The 21,467-nt window shown below is 40.3% G+C and overlaps 1 protein-coding gene and 1 long non-coding RNA gene across 4 annotated transcripts in view; both read left to right on the top strand.

Moving 5' to 3' along the window:
* LOC121142833 (SOSS complex subunit B2-like) overlaps positions 1-2,814 on the top strand; it is a 31,902-nt gene extending 29,088 nt beyond the window's left edge. For all 3 annotated transcript variants that reach the window (XM_040753652.1, XM_040753650.1, XM_040753651.1), the window contains 3 exons: positions 391-466; positions 1,066-1,114; positions 2,018-2,814. In XM_040753652.1, the coding sequence (XP_040609586.1) occupies positions 391-466; positions 1,066-1,114; positions 2,018-2,187 (295 nt within the window). In that variant the 3' untranslated portion in view covers positions 2,188-2,814. The remainder of the gene's footprint in view (positions 1-390; positions 467-1,065; positions 1,115-2,017) is intronic.
* A 4,606-nt stretch (positions 2,815-7,420) lies between these two features.
* On the top strand, positions 7,421-9,186 carry LOC121142834. The gene is made up of 2 exons (XR_005879944.1): positions 7,421-7,470; positions 8,399-9,186. It is a non-coding gene; the product is annotated as an uncharacterized LOC121142834 (long non-coding RNA).
* The last annotated feature ends 12,281 nt before the right edge of the window (positions 9,187-21,467 follow it).

Genomic DNA, 21,467 nt, shown 5'->3' with positions numbered 1-21,467 from the left:
TTTCCCAAACTGGAAGTAGTTTATAGTTGAAAAGCTAAGAAAATGCTTATGTGTGAGCAGGGTACCAAGTTGTATGGTCAATTACAGGGAGTGCTGGGATGAGGTGGTGACTTAGTAGCCAGTTATGTATCTTAATCGTCTGGAATTTATTCTTTGTAGCTTTGAGTGTCTTTGCAGATACACAGTGAATGATCAAATGGATTCTATGAGTGCATCAAATAGTTGGGTGTTAATATGGGCTATAGCTATTTGGGAAATTTCTGTCACAATTGAATTAGCATGCTACTGTTAAGATAATTCTTTGACACATAAGGCTTTCATTCTTGTAAGTTAAGGATGTTGTACAAAAAGCTTCAGAAATCATGTAACTTGTCCGTTGCATTCCTTTAGGTTTTGTATGGTGTATTCAGAACTGCCAAATTTCAGTGAGCCAAACCCAGATTATAGAGGACAGCAGAACAACTCGGTAATTAATCCAAATACATGGCATGTTTTTATGATTGGCTGAGGTGACTGTACTATAAGTCTGTCAGTAGGCTAAAGCTCTGATGTCCAAGTGTAAGGGAAATGATGTTGAGGATTGGCGATATAGCTAAACTGATAGACTGCTTCCTTAGCATGCATGAAGTTCTAGGCTACTCCCCAGGACTGAATAAGACTGGCATTGGTGGTGCATGCCTGAAGTCCTGTTTCTCAGGAGCTTGTAGACAGGAGGAAAGAAGTTCAAAGTCATTCTTGGTTACTTATTGAGTTTAAACCAACTTGGGGTATATGAGACCCTGTCTCCAAAAAGAAAAATCTTTAAGGTGCCCTTCTTACATAGATTTCTGAGTCTGTATATACTTTTTGACAATAGATAATATGTGCTATTTAGTATTTTACAGAGTAAAGATAGCACCAGGAAATACTCATATAATAAAAGCTTTTAAGGGGCTAGGGAAAGATTTCTGAATGCTTTAACATTGAATGAACTTAGATCAATTTTTAAATATAATTGAAAATCGTTTTTAAAGCCTTAAAATGGAGTTACGTTGTCTTCATTTGTCTAATTTACTATTCTTTCAGGTACAAAATGAGAAGGATAAAGTGAATGCTGGGACATTTGGCCCCTTTGGTAAGACTTTTCCTCTATTTTTGATGACATGTAAACATTATGGGAATAATGGAAAATAACCTCGTCAGGTATAATTTCAGTGTTAAATGGGACCTGCAGTAAACAGGAGACCCGAGTAAATGACTTTTTAGGAGTTAGGTCAATGTATTGAGCACATTCTGTATCAACACTGGGGTCCATTATGCCCAACACTGATTACTAAGACTAATTTTGGTACCCCTCTGACAAGATCTTTTATTTCTCTGTTTTTACAAATGTGTATGAAATAGTGGTTATTTATAATACATGCGGAATTACTGGCTGTTTTGACACACTGGAACCTGCCCAGACAAATGGTACTACAGAGTGCAGTCAGTGAATACTTTAACAAAGAGCAATCATCTTCCTCAGCCCTCACCAGGGACCCTTGGTTCCCTATTAAAGGTCTGTCTTTAAGTAATGGAGTATGCCTTGTGAGATGCATCTTTCTGTGATTGGAGTTGATTAGGATGGTTGAAGACATTTGCAACCAGCTCACATTGTGGAAAATCTGTCTGCACATAGTTTGATTATATTGGAACATTCCTTATTTGTACTTGAGTCAAACGCCAGTACTCAAACATCTCTGCTTCCCCTCCTTTTTTTCCGGTATAGGCAATTAATTTTTTAAAATAATATTCTATTCCCAATTTTATTCCTCAAGTTAGATTATCTTTCTGTTTATTCAGTACTAAGGTGATGTGTTTGGTAAAGCCATTGCAGAGCCCCAGAGCCTATGTTTTTTCTCATTATGGAATGAATGTGCTTGTTCTCCATGATACTTATAAGCATTTATAGTGTGTATAGCAACTTTACATGATTGTGTTTCTGTAGTATAATATAGACCACTCTGGAAATGGTGATAATATTTTGTATTCTTCCTAGGAAATGGTGTTCAGACTGGGACTGATTCAAGAGGATATCATCTTCCATATACTGATAGAAGCTGTGGCCGGGAGCACATCAATTTTCCCTTTCCAGGAGCTCGAAGTAGTCAAACAGTCATGACCACAATAAACAATGCCAAGGATCATAGGAGAGCTTTTAGAATATGACCGAAGCCAATGAGACTCATGTAGTTTTTAAACTACGTGCCTTACTTGGACACTTAATGCACTTTTTTTTATTAACTGTGAAAAGCTGGTCTCTTACAGGTTACCTGTTACATTTTGGGTTTGTTAAAAAGAATGACTGATTTTTACTGCACAGTGTTGAGCTGCTCATTTCCATCCTGTTGCAGAATAGGAACTCTGAAAGTGGGAACATTTATATTTTAGAAAGACCTTACTGAGTATCACCTGAAAACTTTTTCCTGTTTCAAGGGTGAGCTACTTATGACACCAGCATTTGCCATAACATTTCATGGGAAATGTTCTTTTGTTTTAACTGGGATGTGGCCGGCGGAAGTGATAGCAGCCCCAAGCAGAAGCCTGGCCCATGCTGACAGTGCTTTGAGTGCTTGTGGTCCAGTGATGACTGACTTCTAGAGTGACTGGCCTGCCATTGAGAGTGTCCACGGTCAGACGCACAGCCTACATTCTTGTTTAGTTACCACACTACTAGACTCTTCCCAGAATTGTGCAATACAATGTGTACTATTACAAGTAGTTTTAGAAGAAAACTGTTAGATAATGCTCTTAATATTTGTTACATACAAACATTAAAATTATTCTTAAGAAAAATTTCCAACGTTGTCTTTGTGTTAATTTTTAAACAACCATGTTAAATACTGGTGTAATTGGAAGGATTATAATACAACCCAGGACAGAAATTATTGTAACAAATACAATTCAGATTGAATTCTTATAGCCATGTGACAACCTGCATCAGGTGGTCAGTTAGAAGTAAGAATGCTGGAGTAAGGATAGGTACTGCTTTTCTTTAAGGGAGTGTATGTGCTTTAGTTCTTTAGTTTCTTTCGGGGTTCTTGTTTTTATTTTTGTTTTTGTTTTTTCAAGATAGGTTTTCTCTGAAGCTTGCTCTGTAGACCAAGCTAGCCTCTGACTTACAGAGGTCCACCTGTCTCTGTTTCCTGAGTGCTCTCTCTTAGAAATGTTAAGTTGGGAATTGTGTGTCTTGATAGTCTTGTCACTGTAGGGTGGGTAACTGGTAGATGTTTTCATGTTAGTTTGTCTCCTTAAATATTAGCTCTTGAGTAAATGTCTTGCTCTACTGACAGCACAGCCGCCTGCTCTGCTGTTTCCCCAAGCACAGAGAGTCCAGTTCAGTTTCCTGAAGCTGGGTCGGCTTCAGCCTGCTTCAGCTTTCTATCTCTGTGTCTGTTGATTCTCCTGGCCACACATTGTACAATAAGTAACTTTCTGTTCAAATTCTGTAGCATTTGGACATAACCTGTGCCAGATATTATTGTTCTATTTCCATTTAACATATTTTAGGTTTGCACTTTATTCGGCTCCATGTGGAGATTATTGTAACATTTAAGATATTGCAGGAAATTTACTTATGGTTTATAGTTGCAGGGCTTTGATATTATATCATTTACAGGGGTAGCTGACTTGTCAGTGCAGTGGCTGAAATGCCTCCCCTCTTGGGTATCATTGCTTGAAGATATTTTAGGTTGTGTGTGACTCTTGAGGTTCTAGTTATGACTGAGAAGCACTGAGTCTGTCCTGCAACTAGTTCTTGCAGACCAGACTGGTCTCAAACTCACAGAGATCTACCTGACTGTGCCTCAGAAGTGCTGGGACTAAAGGGGTGTGCTACCACAGCCTGGCTTGATCTGCTAGATCTTGAATTCCTCTTCTTACATCAGTACTGGCTCTTTATGGACAATGGTTTTGCTCAGGTGCACAGCAAAGTAAATATTTTGAACTTAGAAGGTCATGTGTTCATCTCTGTTTGCTCCAATTGGAAGACAGCCTTAGGTCACAGAACAGACAAACCATTTGGGCCACTGTTTGCTGACTGGTGTTTATTTCCTTTGCTGTTAAATCTACTCTACAAACAGGCCACCCATTGTGGGGTATGAGCTAGCATGAGTTCTACCTATCTAGATGGGTTTGGGTCTTGTGACCTGGCAACACTCTCAGGTTGACTGGTAGACACACAGGCAATGAACTGTGGCTGACCATTTAGGCTAGCTTGGTATAGTTGGTAGCTGAGGAACACTCCCTCCTGTCTCCCTGTCCCCATCTGCGGACTATGGGTAACAAATCCTGTTTACAGAGAGTGTTGTGATTCCATGATTATGGATGTCAAGTTCCTAACACAAAGTCATGCTAGAAGAAATAGTAGTTTTTTATTTAGATTTTGTGTGTATATGTGTGTTTATGGCTATGTGCACAGGTGTGTGGATATCTGTGGAACCCAGAAGTATCAGATTCCTCTCCAACTGGAGTCATAGGACATTGTTAGCTACTTGACATAGTGCTGGGAACAAAACTCATGTCGTTTGGAAGACAATGATCTTAGCCACGGAGCCGTCTGGCCAGCCTCCACGTCTGTACTTCAATAGATTCCAGAATTAAATGTTGGTTTACATTTATCCCTTCACATTGTGATTTTCTCTCACTTCAATTTTGATTTGAGTCCTGTATCTGCATTTAAGAACTACATCACATAAACCCAACCAAGGACTGTGGGGTTGTCTAATCCTATTTGTGTCATCCAAGCCAGTGTGCAAAGCATCTCCATATCCAAGGCTCAACAAAATTAAGTCCTTCATGGCTACTGGAAGGAAGGCAAATGCTATCCTTCTTCCATACCATTTGGAAAGAATTCAGAAAATCAACTGGATATTAAATATATATGAATTCAAAGATGTTTTTGGAGATGTTTCCCATGCAGCCCAGGCTGTCCTAGAGCCCTTGATCTTCCTGTCTGCACCTCCCAAGGTGTGAACCACCATGCCCAGCTCCAATTAAAAGCTAGTTACAAGTTTGCACATTTTCCTGGTATAAAAAAGCACTCAGCCGGGTGGTGGTGGTGCATCCCTTTAGTCTCAGCATCCAGGAGGCAGAGGCAAGCGAATCTCTGAGTTAGAGACCAACTTGGTCTACAAGAGCTAGTTCCAGGACAGCCTCCAAAGCCACAAAGAAACCCTGTCTCTAAAACCCCCAAAAACAAAAACAAAAACACCAAACAAACCTCAACCAAAACCAAAAACACTCATGTTACTGACCTGCTGTGACAGCACAGGTCATGAATTTCACAACAAAGATCTAACCAACTGGTCAAATTGACCATGATTCATTCTACCCAAGAGGTTCCTGGACCTGCTTAGGAAAGTGTAGTAGAAGAGGGATTTGTGGGTGAATGTTTAGCTGTCATGATTTCTGTGTACTTGCACATATAGAGCAATTTGTTCATGATAACCAAGACACTGACTAACTTTTTCAACATTTATAAAATACTGAATTTTATAGACACCTCTATTTACCAACCGATTATGTATTAACATCTAATTTTCATCTAACAATTGCAGTCAATCCATCTGAATCCATTTCAAACAGTATATTTTATTTTTATTCCAACATGGATACCCATTGCAATTTTCAAGTTATTGTGTAAAATTTATATACAATGAAATGCACCTATTTTGTGTGAACTTCATGGTTTTTTAAGAAGTACCCTACCATACTCTGAAACCCCATCAAAATTCAGAACCTTGTCACCCCCTCTAGAAATCTCTGTTAAGCTTCTGAACACCACATGAAACCAATGTTCCCAACTAGCCATCAATCAGTGTTAAAGATAATTTCAGTTTAAAGGGATTATAGTATTCGATCCCGTACTGGTGGTGCAGGCCCTTGGGGCACACAGTGCTGAGTTGGAGACTAAGCTAGAGGACCTCTTAGGACTGAAAGAGGGATGGTTGGGGGCACACCACTCTTCTCTCAATGGAGCTCTCAGCTAGGACCGTGTTGTAGGACAGAACAAGTCTGGAATGCAGTGTTGAGAGCAGAGCACTGGCCCAACGCCAGTGTTTTCAGGACAGGTGCTCAGCTCGATTCAACATGCCCTCTTTGCAGTGTTCATAGTATTCACTGTTAGGATGTATTCAGTTGGCATACCTAGAATACCCGTATTTCTTGCTTTGCAAATTTACCGTGTGTGTGCGTATGTGTGTGTGTGTGTGTGTGCACGCCCCGCGCGCGCTCACAACATTCAACACATTTTCACCTCCAGGAGAATTGTTTCTGCATTAATCACAGTTTCCGTTTGCATATGTTCTCATCACATGGGGATTAAGTATTCTTCCCTTCAATAAACTAATTTATTGAGCACTGATCATTTGCCCAGTCCTATGCTGGCAAGTTCCCCACGTTATGCTCCTTTATAAAATGACCCTGTATTGGAGGTGTTATCTTAGTTAGAAGGATGGAATAATTGCCCAAGATCATACAAAGAAGAAGTGACAACATTCCCCACATAAACCCTGTAATTTAACTGCTGAGTGATACTGATGCATTGAGCCTCTTGCTGGCACAGTGAATAGGTCTTCCGAGGGGACAGGACTGTCATTAGTTACCAGCATCTATAGGCAGAGGGCATGATGCAGAGCACAAGCACAGACTGCAACATTTTACCTGGGATTAGTCATGCGTAATATGTTAACTGAATCCAGATTTGACTAGTCAGATCACAGTCAAGTGGCCCATTATACAAGGCAGGAAAATTTGGACTTTGAGCATTAGTACAGAACCATTCTCATGAACCCTGGCTAATTATAAAGACTTGTACTCCCCCCAGTGTTTGAGAGTGGAGGAAAAAATGACTCAAAGTACATAGGAATTTAAGGAAAGGTTGATACATTTGACTGCATTTATAGAATACAAATAAAACCAATTGATAAACCGGGAAATGGGTTTATTTCACATGAAAAAGGTGAAGTCCTTACCTCTGCCCCAGCACTGAAAAAAGACTGGCATTGGTGGTGCATGCCTGAAGTCCTGTTTCTCAGGAGCTTGGAGACAGGAGGAAAGAAGTTCAAAGTCATTCTATGTTACATAGGGAGTTTGAAGCCTACATGGGGTATATGAGACCCTGTGTCAAAAAAAAATCTTTAAGGTGCCCTTCTTACATAGATCTGTGAGTCTGTGTATAGTTTTTGACAATAGATACTATGTGCTATTTAGTATTTTGCAGAGTAAAGATAGCATCAGGAAATACTCATATACTAAAAGCTTTTAAGGGGCTTGGGAAAGATTTCTGTATGCTTTAACATTGAATGAACTTAGACAAATCTTTACATATTATTGAAAATCCTTTTTAAAGCCGTAAAATGGAGTTACGTTGTCTTCATTTGTCTAATTTACTCGCCTTTCAGGTACAAAATGAGAAGGATAAAGTGAATGCTGGGACATTTGAACCCTTTGGTAACACTTTTTCTCTATTTTTGATGACATGTAAACATTAAGGGAATAATGGAAAATGTAAAGGAAAATAACCTCGTCAGGTATAATTTTCGTGTTAAACGGGACCTGCAGTAAACAAGGAGACCTGTGTAAATGACTTTGTAGGACTTAAGTCAATGTACTGAGCACATTCTGTATCATCACTGGGGTCCATTATGCCCAACACTGATACTAAGACTAATTTTGGTAACCCTCTGACAAGATCTATTATTTGTCTGTTTTTACAAATGTGTATGATATAGTGGTTATTTATAATACATGCAGAATTACTGGCTGTTTTGACACACTGGAACCTGCCCAGACAAATGGTAATACAGAGTGCAGTCATTGAATACTTTAACAAAGAGCAATCATCTTCCTCAGACCTCACTAGGGGCCCTTGGTTCCCTATTAAAGGTCTGTCTTTAAGTAATGGAGTATGCCTTGTGAGATGCATCTTTCTGTGATTGGAGTTGATTAGGTTAGTTGAAGACATTTGCAACCATCTCACATTGTGGAAAATCTGTCTGCACATAGTTTGATTATATTGGAACATTTGTTAGTTGTATTTGAGTCAAACGCCAGTACTCAAACATCTCTGCTTCCGTTATTTTTTTTAGTATAGGCAATTAATTTTTTAAAATAATATTCTATTCCCAATTTTATTCCTCAAGTTAGATTATATTTCTATTTATTCTGTACCAAAGTGATGTGTTTTGTAAAGCCATTGCTGAGCCCCAGAACCTATGTTTTTTCTCATTATGGAATGAATGTGCTTGTTCTCCATGATACTTATAAGCATTTATAGTGTGTATAGCAACTTTACATGATTGTGTTTCTGTAGTATAATATAGACCACTTCTGAAAATGGTGATAATTTTTTGTATTCTTCCTATGAAATGGTGTTCAGACTGGGACTGATTCAAGAGGATATCATCTTCCATATACTGGTAGAAGCAGTGGCCGGGAGCACATCAATTTTCCATTTCCAAGGGCTCGAAGTAGTCAAACAGTCATGACCACAATAAACAATGCCCGGGATCCAAGAAGAGCTTTTAGAAGATGACTGAAGCCAAAGAGACTCATGTAGTTTTTAAACTACATGCCCTACATGAACACTTAATGCACTTTTATTTATTGTTAGCTGTGAAAAGCTTGTCTCTTACAGGTTTCCTGTTACATTTTGGGTTTGTTAAAAAGAATGACTGATTTTTACTGCACAGTGTTGAGCTGTTTAGTTCCATCCTGTTGCAGAATAGGAACTCTGAAAGTGGGAACATTTATTTTTTAGAGCAAGACCTTACTGATTATCACCTGAAAACCTGTCCCTGTTTCAAGGGTGAGCTACTTATGACACTAATGTTTGCCATAACATTTCATGGGAAATGTTCTTTTGTTTTAACTGGGATGTGGCCGGCGGAAGTGATAGCAGCCCCAAGCAGAAGCCTGGCCGGTGCTGACAGTGCTTTCAGTGCTTATGGACCAGGGACGACTGACTTATAGAGTGACTGGCCTGCCATTGAGAGTGTCCACGGACAGAAGCACAGCCTACATTCTTGTTTAGTTGCCAGACAACCTGACTCTTATCAGAATTGTGCAATACAATGTGTAATATTACAAGTAGTTTTAGAAGAAAATTGTAAGATAATGCTGTTTATATTTGTTATATACAAACATTAAACTTATTCTTAAGAAAAATTTGCAACAGAGTCTTTGTGTTAATTTTTAATCAACCATGTTAAATACTGGTATAATTGGAGGCCATTACAATACCACACTGGACAGAAATCTCATTAGTCCAGTCTCTGTCTCCCAGGTGTTGGGGATAAATTGTGCATTACCACCCGAGGTTGATATGATTACTAAAAAACAAAACAGAAAACATGTGGTAGATGAATATTGTAACAAATGCAATTCAGATTGAATTCTTATAAGCCATGTGACAACCTGCGTCAGGTGGTCAGGTAGAAGTCAGAATGCTGGAGTAAAGATAGGTACTGCTTTTCTTTAAGGGCGTGTATGTGGTTTAGTTCTTGAGTTTCTTTCAGGGTTCTTTTGTTTGTTTGTTTGTTTTGTTTTGTTTTGCAAGATAGGATTTCTCTGAAGCTCCCTCTGTATACCTAGCTAGCCTCTGACTTACAGAGATCCACCTGTCTGTGTTTCCTGAGTGCTCTCTCTTAGAAATGTTAGGGTGGGAATTGTGTGTCCTGGTAGTCTCGTCACTGTAGGGTGGGTAATTGGTAGATGTTTTCATTTTAGTTTGTCTCCTTAAATATTACGCCGTGAGTAAATGTCTTGCTCTGCTGACAGCACAGCCGCCTGCTCTGCTCTTTCCCCAAGCAGAGAGTCCAGTTCAGTTTCCTGAAGCTGTGTTGGCTTCAGCCTGGCTGCTTCCTATCTCTGTGTCTGCTGATTCTCCTGGCCTCCCATTGTATAATAAGTAAGTTTCTGTTCAAATTCTGTAGCATTTGGACATAACCTGTGCCAGATATTATTGTTCTATTTCTGTTTAACAAATTTTCAGTTTGTACTGTATTAGGCTCCATGTGGAGATTATTGTAACATTTAAGATATTGCAGGAAATTTACTTATGGTTTATAGTTGCAGGACTTTGATATTATAGATAATTGGTCATTTGTTCATACATTAATATTAACTATTTTGGTTTTGTGATTATTTATGATTTTTTGTTTCCATTACTGAATGATTCAAAAAAACTTACCTAAGAGTTAAAATAGTTTGTGTTTTGTGATTACAGATGTTTTAAATAAAAATAAAGTACAAACTAACATTGAAATTTTAAGAAATAGGAACAGTACTTTTATTTGTGGGAGGATGTGGTGTAACATGTAAATCTAAAGGATTTAAACTTGGACAGATTTAAGTGTGGTAAGGTTTGGATCCCTGGGTCTTCAGTTGTGACTTGACTTTCTTGTCACCTGTGATGCTAGGCAAGTCATGATTAGGACAAGGAGCAGCTGAACTCCATTGAGGAGATGGCACTTTGAGGAAGGAATGACAGTAACTTCTGGTGAATGATCAGTCACATCTTGAGATGCGGTCAGAATGTTCATAAAGGAATTGCCAAGCTCAGAGTGGAAATGTCACTGTACTTTAAGATAGTGAGATTGTTTAGACCATGGCCTAAGATGTTATCAATGACATTGATCTCAGGAATTTAGCATGTTCTGTGGTTTTGCCTTATTAACAAGTTTCTTTTTTCTTAAGGAAACTTCCAAAACCAAAGCAAAGTGGCATTCAAACAGTAATGACTAATTGCCTTCCCAGTCTGCTTGGATACCACTCATCAAGAAGTTATGGAAGAAACTGTCAGCCTCCCTCTTCTGTGTTGCCTTCAGCTGTCATGTTGTTATAACCTTCAACAAGACCCAGTGAACCAAAAACCATATAGTGTAGAAATGCATTTCCAGGGTTGGGTCCCCATTATTGTTGCTAGGGACAGTTCTGGAGTGGAGAAACAATATTCGGTCATGCCAGCTTGTCCCTTTTGTCTGGCCTGATGTATGGGGGAGTTGCCATATATCCAGATGGCCAAAGGCTGGTCTGCCTTCACAGAAGCATTTAAACAACCATGTTTTCCTGTACTCCAACAACTCCCATTGTGCTTTTTCTCCGCAGTCTTAGTAACGTGGTGTTAGTTTTAAAGTGTAGACTGAAGGTTGACTAGTGCTTTATATTTTGTAAACAGATTATATACAGAATGGTCTGTCTAGTCCAGTCGTCTGAAGGAACACCAGTTTTCATTTACAGGGGTAGCTGACCTGTCAGTGCAGTGGCTGAAATGCCTCCCTTCTTGAGTATCATTAGTATAATGGCTGTTTGCTTGAAGCTATTTTAGGCTGTGTGTGACTCTTGAGGTTCTAGTTATGACTGAGAAGCACTGAGTCTGTCCTGGAACTAGCTTTTGTAGACCAGACTGGTCTCAGACTCACAGAGATCTGCCCGCCTCTGCCTCACAAGTGCTGGGACTAAAGGGGTGTGCCACCACAGCCCGGCTTGATCTGCTAGATCTTGAATTCCTCTTCTTACATCAGTACTGGCTCTTTATGGACAAAGGTTTTGCTCAGGAGCTCAGCAACGTAAATATTTTGAACTTAGCTGATCATGTGTTCAGCTCTGTTCCCTGCATTTGGAAGACAGCCTTAGATCACAGAACAGACAAACAATTTGGGCCACAGTTTGCTGACTTGTGTTGATTTGCTTAGTTTTAAATCTACTCTACAAACAGGCCACCCATTGTGGGGTATGACCTAGCATGAGTTCCACCTATCTAGATGGGTTTGGGTCTTGTGACCTGGCAACACTCTCAGGTTGACTGGTAGAGACACAGGCCATGAACTGTGGCTGACCATTTAGTGTACCTCGGTATAGTTGGTAGCTGAGGAACACTCCCTCCTGTCTCCCTGTCCCCATCTGTGGAGTATGGGTAACAAATCCTGTTTACAGTGAGTGCTGTGATTCCATGATTATGGATGCCAAGTTCCTAACACAAAGTCATGCTAGAAGAAATAGTAGTTTTCTTCTCTGGCCCAATAACACTGTCTCCTTTGTATATACATATGAAGCTCAACAGCCATAGTCCACCTGGACAACCATACTGGTATTCTGCAGTTACATGAACATTGAGTATCCCAACTCAAATGTCAGAAAAAAAGTGAAAGCATTGGTTTTGAGCTGAAGCGATTTTGATTTGAGTCCTGTATCTGCATTTACCAACTACATCACATAAACCCAACCAAGCACTGTGGGGTTGTCTAACCCTATTTGTGTCATCCAAGCCAGTGTGCAAAGCATCTCCATATCCAAGACTCAACACAATTGAGTCCTTCATGGCTACTGGAAGGAAGGCAAATGATATCCTTCTTCCATACCATTTGGAAAGAATTCAGAAAATCAACTGGATATTAAATTTATATGAATTCAAAGATGTTTTTGGAGATGGTTCCCATGCAGCTCAGGCTGTCTTAGAGCCCTTGATCTTCCTGTCTGCACCTCCCAAGGTGTGAACCACCATGCCCAGCTCCAATTAAAAGCTAGTTACAAGTTTGCACATTTTGGTATACAAAAGCACTCAGCCGGGTGGTGGTGCACCCCTTTAGTCCCAACACTTGGGAGGCAGAGGCAAGTGAATTTCTGAGTTGGAGACCAGGTTGGTATACAAGAGCTAGTTACAGGACAGCCTCCAAAGCTACAGAGTAACCTTGTCTCGAACCCCCGCCCCAAAAAAAGCAAACACAAAAATACCAAAAAAGCTCAACCAAAACCAAAAACACTCATGTTACTGACCTGCTGTGACAGCACAGGTCATGAATTTCACAACAAAGATCTAACCAACTGGTCAAATTGACCATGATTCATTCTACCCAAGAGGTTCCTGGACCTGCTTAGGAAAGTGTAGTAGAAGAGGGATTTGTGGGTGAATGTTTAGCTGTCATGATTGCTGTGTACTTGCACATATAGAGCAATTTGTTCATGATAACCAAGACACTGACTAACTTTTTCAACATTTATAGAATACTGAATTTTATAGACACCTCTATTTACCAACCGATTTTGTATTAACATGTAATTTTCCATCTAACCATTGCAGTCAATCCATCTGAATCCATTTCAAACAGTATATTTTCTTTTTATTCCAACATGGATATCCATTGCAATTTTCAAGTTATTGTGTAAAATTTATATATATAATGAAATGCACCTATTTTGGGTGAACTTCATGGTTTTTTGAGAAGTACCCTACCATACTCTGAAACCCCATCAAAATTCAGAATCTTGTCACCCCTCTAGAAATCTCTGTTAAGCTTCTCAACACCACATGAAACCAATGTTTCTTCTCAACTAGCCATCAATCAGTGTTGAAAATACTTTTAGTTGAAAGGGATTATAGTTTTAGAGTCTGAACTGGAGCCCCAGGCCCTTGGGGCACACAGTGCTGAGTTGGAGACTAAGCTAGAGGACCTCTTAGGACTGAAAGAGGGATGGTTTGGGGCACACTACTCTTCTCTCAATGGAGCTCTCAGCTAGGACCGTATTGTAGGACAGAACAAGTCTGGGATGCAGTGTTGAGAGCAGAGCACTGCCTCAACCCCAGTGTTTTCAGGACAGGTGCTCAGCTCGATTCCCACATGCCCTCTTTGGAGTTTTCATAGTATTCACTGTTAGGATGTATTCAGTTGGCATACCTAGAATACCCATGTTTCTTGCTTAGCAAAGTTAACCCTGTGTGTGTGTGTGTGTGTGTGTGTGTGTGTGTGTTCACAACATTCAACATATTTTCACTTCCAGGAGAATTGTTTCTGCATTAATCACAGTTTCTATTTGCATATGTTCTCATCACATGGGGATTAAGGATTCTTCCCTTCAATAAACTAATTTATTGAGCACTGATGATTTGCCCAGTCCTATGCTGGCAAGTTCCCCACGTTATGCTCCTTTATAAAATGACTCTGTGATGGAGGTGTTATCTTCGTTAGAAGGACTGAATAATTGCCCAAGATTACACAAATAAGAAGTGACAGCATTCCCCACACAAACCCTGTAATTTAATTGCTGAGTGATACTGATGCATTGAGGCTCTTGCTGGCACACTGAATAAGGCTTCCCAGGGGACAGGACTGTCACTAGTTACCAGCATCTATAGGCAGAGGGCATGATGCAGAGCAGAAGCACAGACTGCAACATTTTACCTGGGATTAGTCATGCGTAATATGTTAACTGAATCCAGATGTGACTAGTCAGATCATAGTCAAGTGGCCCATTACCCAAGCCAGGAAAATTTGGACTTTGAGCATTAGTACAGTACCATTCCCATGAACCTTGTCAAATTTGAAAGCCTTGAACATCCCCAGTGTTTGATGGTGGAGGAGAAAATGACTCAAAGTACATAAGAATTTAAGGAAACACTGATATATTTGACTGCATTTATAGAATACAAATTAAAACTAAAGGATAAACCAGGAAATGGGTTTATTTCACATGAAAAAGGTGCTAATGTTCCTAACACGGAAAAAGCTTACAGAAATTGGAAACCGGGAGCCTTTCCAGTCTTGCTTTAAAACATGTACAAAGGTTTCTCTCTTAGGGTTCTGTTGCTGTGGGCAGACTCCATGACCATGGCAACTCTTAGATATGAAAACAATTGACTCTGGCTGGCTCACAGTTCAGAAGTTTAGTCCTTTAAGCAGGAAGCATGGCAGCATGGTGCTGGACAGAGAGGTAGCTGAGAGTTCTACCTTTGGATGTGCAGGAAGCAACAGTGACACTGGCCAGCTTGAGCTTCTGGGACTTCAGAGCCCATCCCCTAGTGATACACCTCTTCCAACAAAGCCACATCTACTCCAACAAGGCCACAACAAATAGTGCCAACAAATAATCTATTTGCTATTTTAAGTTATATGATTTGATAACATAATGAAACTTGAGAAGTTGATTACTGTTTTCTCAATTAGAACACTTTTCAATGAAGTGTTTTTTAGGGTCAATGAGAATCCTACTATTAGTTTAGAAATCCAGTTTTATTAATTTCTCCATATAATCACACTTGTATAGGAGAATCATACTAGTTAATTTCACAATGTGATGATTTAGAGTCTAAAACACTGAACAATGTATAACTTGACTGCATTCATGGTAGCTGCACTCTGTGTGTTTCATTGTTTGTGTTTTCAGTAGTCATCCTACATAGAATGGTACTTAAAGTAGGATTGCTTTAGAGATGAGAGACCAAGTCAAGGGGAATTAGCTGTCTTTAGATAGAAGCTAAATCAGCAGATTTCCCATGCACCCATAAAATACCCCTTTCCAGGACATGCTAGGGTTTTTTTTGTTTGTCTGTTTGTTTGTTTTGGTTTTTGTTATTTTGGTTTGGTTTTGGTTTTTTGAGACAGGGTTTCTCTGTGGCTTTGGAGACTGTCCTGGAAATAGCTGTTGTAGACCACAATGGTCTTGAACTCACAGAGAACTCCTTCCTGTGCCTCCCAAGTGCTGGGTCTAAAGGCATGTGCCACCACTGCCCGGCAGGATATGCTAGATGTTGAATTACTCTTCTTACATCAGTACTGGCTCTTGATGGACAAAGGTTTCGCTCAGGAGCTTAACAGAGCATGTTGAGATTCCATGAGAATTATTGACAAGTGCCTAACACAAAGGAAATGCTAAAAGAAATAGTAGTTTTCTTCTCCAGCCTTGTAACACTGTCTCCTTTGTATATACATATGAAACTGGACAACCATAGTCCATGCTGTCCACACACAACTGGAAATTTCAAGTTCACTCTAAGGAACTTCAAATTCAGATGATGCTCCTTGAAAAAACAAATTCTGTCCTCAATTTCTGGGAATTCGTTTTGCATAACTCATGTTAATTTTTGTGTATTAATCACAAGCAGTCTTCAGTGTATTTAAATGGAGGTCTTTACTTTCAAAACCGGGGGAAATAAAAGGAGTTTCCAATGCATGCTATCAAATTTAAAGAGTTGAAACTGAAGAGATCTCACAGAAAGCCTGTCCTTTGATGCTGTGACCAAGTCTCCACTTTCTAGAATCGGCTGTTTTCAGTTCTTTGGGGAATTCACTTTGGGGAAGCACTGACTTATGGAAGTGATACTGCTTGAAATTAGCTTTCTTTGGAAAGCCAGTTTAAAAACTTATGCACACAGGAAGCACTTGGTAGGAATTTTTTCTTCTGGAAAGTGCTGTGCTGTGCTTGCTTCCTCTCCTGAACACACTTGGATACTGTTGAATGGTGTGCCGTTGGCACTAGACTTTCATAGTTGGGGAATACCTAAGCCTCTCCACCTTTAAAAACAAAAGAACTTGCTTCCACACTGGGGAAATTATTACAGTTAATGCCAGTGTACCCACTTTAGCCTGTGTAAACCAATAATCTCATTAAAGAAGGAGTGGGGGGCAGGAGGTGGTGGCACACACTTTTAATCCCAGAATGAGGGATGCAGAGGCAGGACAATCTCTGTGAGTTCAAGGTGAACCTGGTCTACAGAGTGGATCCTGGTCAGCCAGTGCTATATGGAGAAACCCTGTCTTAAAAAAAAAAAACTAAGGAAAAATGTAATTTGGGAAACACAAGGCACCATAATTGTTGGTATTGTTTCAAGCATGACCTTTGAAAATTGGATGTCTTGACCAAGGATTCTTGATTTTCTTCCTTTCTTTCGTTCTTTCATTCATTTATTCATTCTTTTTTCTTCCTATCTTGTTTTTTGTTTGTTTCTGAGATAGAGTTTCTCTGTAACTTTGGAGCCTTTCCTGGAACTCACTGTGTAGACTAGGCGGGACTTGAACTCACAGAGATCTGCCTGCCTCTGCCTCTGATTGCTGGAATTAAAGGTATGGGCCCTGACTGCCAGGCATGGATTCTTGATTTTGATATCAGAACTCTGCGATGGAAAACATTACACTGTTTCCTGGCTTATGTATTCCTTCATTTATTCAATGCACAAACCTTTCAAAGCATTGGGTTTTGAAGCATTTTGCTATATGCCAGGCATGCAATGTAGTCACAGAGAAGCATATTAAGAGTCTAGTATAATGTATTTAATATTACAATAGAGCATATGGCAGGACCCGGATGAGCAGTGCAGTGGAGAGGATTCATTCAGCAGGAGTGTGGGGAGTGGTATGACTTGCTTCATAGAATATGCAAATGATACTCTTGCGGAGTAAGCAGCCCTGCTGATAGAATCTAGGAAGACCAAAGACTGAGTGGACTATAGTAGCCAAGGTAAATGAACATTTTTGTGAGTAGCTTGATGTAGCTGGATCATGCCTTCACAGCAATGGTAGAGGAAATTTTCAAGCGACACCACAGGTTACCACCCTTTATCTAATTGATCAGTCATCTCTTGACTACTGTGCTACCCTTTCTCAAGAAAGTCTACATCTTCAGTGGGGGATACCATGATCACTATTGATGTGTTTTGGGTTTTAAGGGACACAGACGAACCTCTGATCTTGGGAAACTTGAATTTACTACAATACTAAAGAATAAAGACGAGGCAAGTTTTCAGGTATTTTAATGGAAAAACCAGGCCTCATGAAGAATTTAACATGGGTCATTCATTGCAGAATTAAATAACAACTCTAGCATGTCAACCAAACTAGCGTGGTTGTTGTATACAAAGTTCACCCATCCTTCTGTGCAAGTCTAAGTCTTCCCTGCATTTTGACTCTTCTGCTTTTTAATTCTGCTGTTAGTATGGCCTGTGCTCTACATCTTAGTTTCTTTGTCTTGTGATTTTTCTTTCCTTTTTGCTATATTAGCTACGGATAGTGTTTCCTAGCTGGGTCTCCTGCCTCTTATTGCACTCTAGCACTCTATTTTGTGTCCCTCTCTGTGGATTTGTGTGCAAAGAAGAGTTAAGAGTAGGCACAAGCCTGCTATTTCTAGAAAGATCTGCTTGCTAGGCCGGCCACTTGACTGGCCTCTGGTAGCTTACTTTCCAGGAGAGTTTCCACCATTTTCTGAGTTATGCATGGCCTCCTGTACTTAAACAACACAATTCACATTCAATACTTACCTTCTGCTGTTCAGGGACATGGGTGTGCACCATAAGGGGAGTATTAGTATGCTCAGTTCTCAGTAAGGACCAGGGCATCAAGCCTACCATGCACTTCCCTGGGAGGCAGCATTTTCTACCAGTTGTTATAGCTGTGTATCTCCTGCAGGAGCAGCTTGGACACGGCTTCCTAAAGTCTTTGGCCTGTGTGCCTTTACTATCTGAATCTGTCTCTGTTAGAGCTGTGTGTAAGACTGTCCTATGAGTCCTTTAGCAAAGCATTGGTCTGTACTCGCTTCTGGTCTCCTCCTTTCTGGTACACCACCTGTTCTTCATCAGGCACTCATCTCTGCCCCTGTCTTCAGTCTAGTGCCCATGCCCATTCTAGTTTTCTTGGATTCTTTACTTCCTCAGACATTCTCAAAATGCCCTGCTCCACAGCCTCTGGTTTTTGCACTTACACTTTCCCCTGCCTGTGCCTTTCATCTCTGATCTCTGCTTGCTTCTTCCCTTCCCTAACTGCCGATTTCATCCCAATCTGTTCTTCTTCTGTAGTGATAGATTTACTGCCTTCTGATTGGCTCATGCTTCTTCCAAAACCCCACTGGGACTAAACATAAGTGTATACAGCATGAGAGATGGGTGTGTTTGTTCTAGAAATTATCCCCTACTGGAGTGCATTTTACTCTCTTTCTCCATCTGTCCCTGTCAAGTGAAGTAAGATGTAATATCTGAAGCCCTGTCAGGTTTCTTGGAGCATGGAGCCATTTGGAGTAGATGATAGAGTCTACAGGCCAACAAGACCTATCCCTTAGAAACCACCTCAGTGCTCATTATTTTTATTTAGATTTTGTGTGTATATGTGTGTTTATGGCTTTGTGCACAGGTGTGTGGATATCTGTGGAACCCAGAAGTATCATATTCCCCTGCAACTGGAGTCATAGGACATTGTTAGCTACTTGACATAGTGGTGGGAACAAAACTCATGTCCTTTGGAAGACAATGAACTTAGCCACGGAGCCGTCTGGCCAGCCTCCACGTCTGTCCTTCAATACATTCCAGAAATAAATCTTGGTTTACATTTATCCCTTCACTTTGTGATTTTCTCTCACTTCAATTGTTCCATAATTAAGTAATCCAGGCTCGTATCTGTAGTCTGAAGTTTTGAAGCCTGGGGAAGATTCATGCAATAGAAAACACAGTATGTAAATTCCATTTAGTGAACAAAATAGGAGAGGGGAGAGGTAGAATGGTTTACTATGGGAAATCTCAGCACGGGAAACCATATAGTCATGCTTTCCAAGGAGTAATATCTCCCCATGTCCCCATGCTGCTTTTTAATGTGATACTTCCTCTTCTATCAAAGATAGAGTTGGGTACAAACTAGATGTAGTTTGGATCAACAAAATGGAACAAATGTAAACTTTGCTAGCTCTAGAGTCAATGCTTTTAGAGAATGTGAAGCATCTACTACCCTCCTGAAACCCTGACATCATCTTGCTGTGAAACCTAGTATCACTTTCCAGAGGACACAAGACACTGTGTGGAGGGGAGAGGGAACAGGTGCCCCAGGGCAGGAACACCACAGCTGCCAAATGTGTGAGTGCTGTCTTCTTAGGTCCTTTAGGCTCAGATAAGCCATCAAGGTGACCTGAGCATAGGAATACTGTCTGGCAAGGCCACCAGCAGTCCCTCAGAGATGACATCATCAAAGCATATAGTTGCTGTTTTTAAGCCCCTAGGTTTGGATGAGCATTTTCATGTAGCCCATTCATGTCCACAGATTAATCCTAGTGACTGTCTGTCTTCCTATAGAAAGAGCCTAAAAGAAGATTGAATTGTGTTGATCAAGAAGTAGTTTAACAGTTCAGGTTCATTTCCTCAGAAAGAGATGCCACTATCTTCAGCTTACACATGTTAGTGTTAAATGAAGAACACAGCCAGAGTGGTTGCTCTTCCCTATAATTGCAGCTTTAGGAGACTGAGACAGGGGGATTGCTTTGAGTTCAAGGCAGCACAGCTTGTATCTTGAGCTCCAAGCTAGCCTTTTATAAATGCCAAAATCTTGTCTAAAAACAAAAGAAAATAGAACACAATGTTCAGCAATGATAAAGAACTTGGGAAAGAAGGGTCAGTGAATCTGTCCCAGGAACAATGGATAAGGAATGGAAGATCTGTATCATGGTCCTCTCTTCATTAACTGGTTTCTGACCTTAAAACATGCGCTGGCCTCTTGGAGTCCCTCTCATCCTCTCCAGCCCCCACCACCATTATCAGAAACAATATGAGGCCCAATCCACTCCTTACTCATCATTCATAATGGATTCTAACTTTCCACTTACTCTTTTACTACAATTTAGTTTTAAAAGACAGAGATTGCTTTTATAATGTGTAAGGACACTTTAGAGGCTGAAATGTGCCCTCTCTTGGAGAAGTCCTGATCTTCTGGGCCTTGAAGACAATTCATTTGCCTTGAAATTTCTTTCTCCCTTTCCCTGGGTATGAACAATTAAACATGATCACAACCCAACTTTGGCGTCTTTAGGGATTGTTAGTGAGAAATGGAAGGAATCTAGGGTCTTTAGTGGGAAAGAAATGAACATCTGTATATTTGCCCCACTCCCACCCTATGTGTGTATGTGCCTGTGTATGTGTCTGTGTTTGTGTCTCTGTGTGTGTATGTGTCTGTGTCTGTGTGCATGTTTTGTTTTTTTTTTCAGAATTTTCTAGACTTTAAAAAGCAATATTTTGCTGGTGGTAATGCCACATGCCTTTAATCCTAGTACCCAGGAAGCAGAGACAGGCGATCTCTGGAAGTTCAAGGCCAGCCTAGTCTACAAACTGAGTTCCAGGATAAGCTCCAAAGTTGCAGAGATACCCTGTCTCAAAAAACAAATCAAAACAAATAAAGCAAGATCTCAGTTTCTCTTACATTCTCAAGGGTACTGCACTGTTACCCATTTAAAGGTCCCTGCCTCTTCTATTTATCTCACACACACAGGAGAGCTGAGCTAATAAGTCACGGGAAAGGAACATTAGGGTAATGTTTCCCTAGCTAGGGGTGATCTCCCCTAAATGGAATCAGTAAACTCACTGCTTTTGCAGTTTCTTATGGAAGTCTCTATCTTATTCTCTTTGCTCTAGTTAGATGGTGGTACAGGAACCCAGCCCTGGGGGTTTGCTTCATAAACCGGTCAGTTCAGTTACATCAGGACCTGCTACCTTGTCGAGCTCATTCCTCCTTTCTGCTTTCCTAACAGCTAGACAATGTGTAACTCCTCAGGTCATACAAACACTTTCAATACTTGGAAGAGACAGACAGGCAGGCAATTAGTCATCTGCCTGCCTCTGCCTCCCCAGTACTGGGATTAAAGGAATGTGCCACCAATACCCGGCTGGTCTATTTCCTTCTATACTCAGTACAACCACAAACATTTTACCC

Source organism: Mesocricetus auratus, unplaced genomic scaffold, assembly GCF_017639785.1.
Source record: "Mesocricetus auratus isolate SY011 unplaced genomic scaffold, BCM_Maur_2.0 Super-Scaffold_100010, whole genome shotgun sequence".
NCBI lineage: Eukaryota > Metazoa > Chordata > Mammalia > Rodentia > Cricetidae > Mesocricetus > Mesocricetus auratus.
The sequence above is the reverse complement of the archived record's forward strand: the minus strand, read 5'-3'. Positions and strand labels throughout refer to the sequence as shown.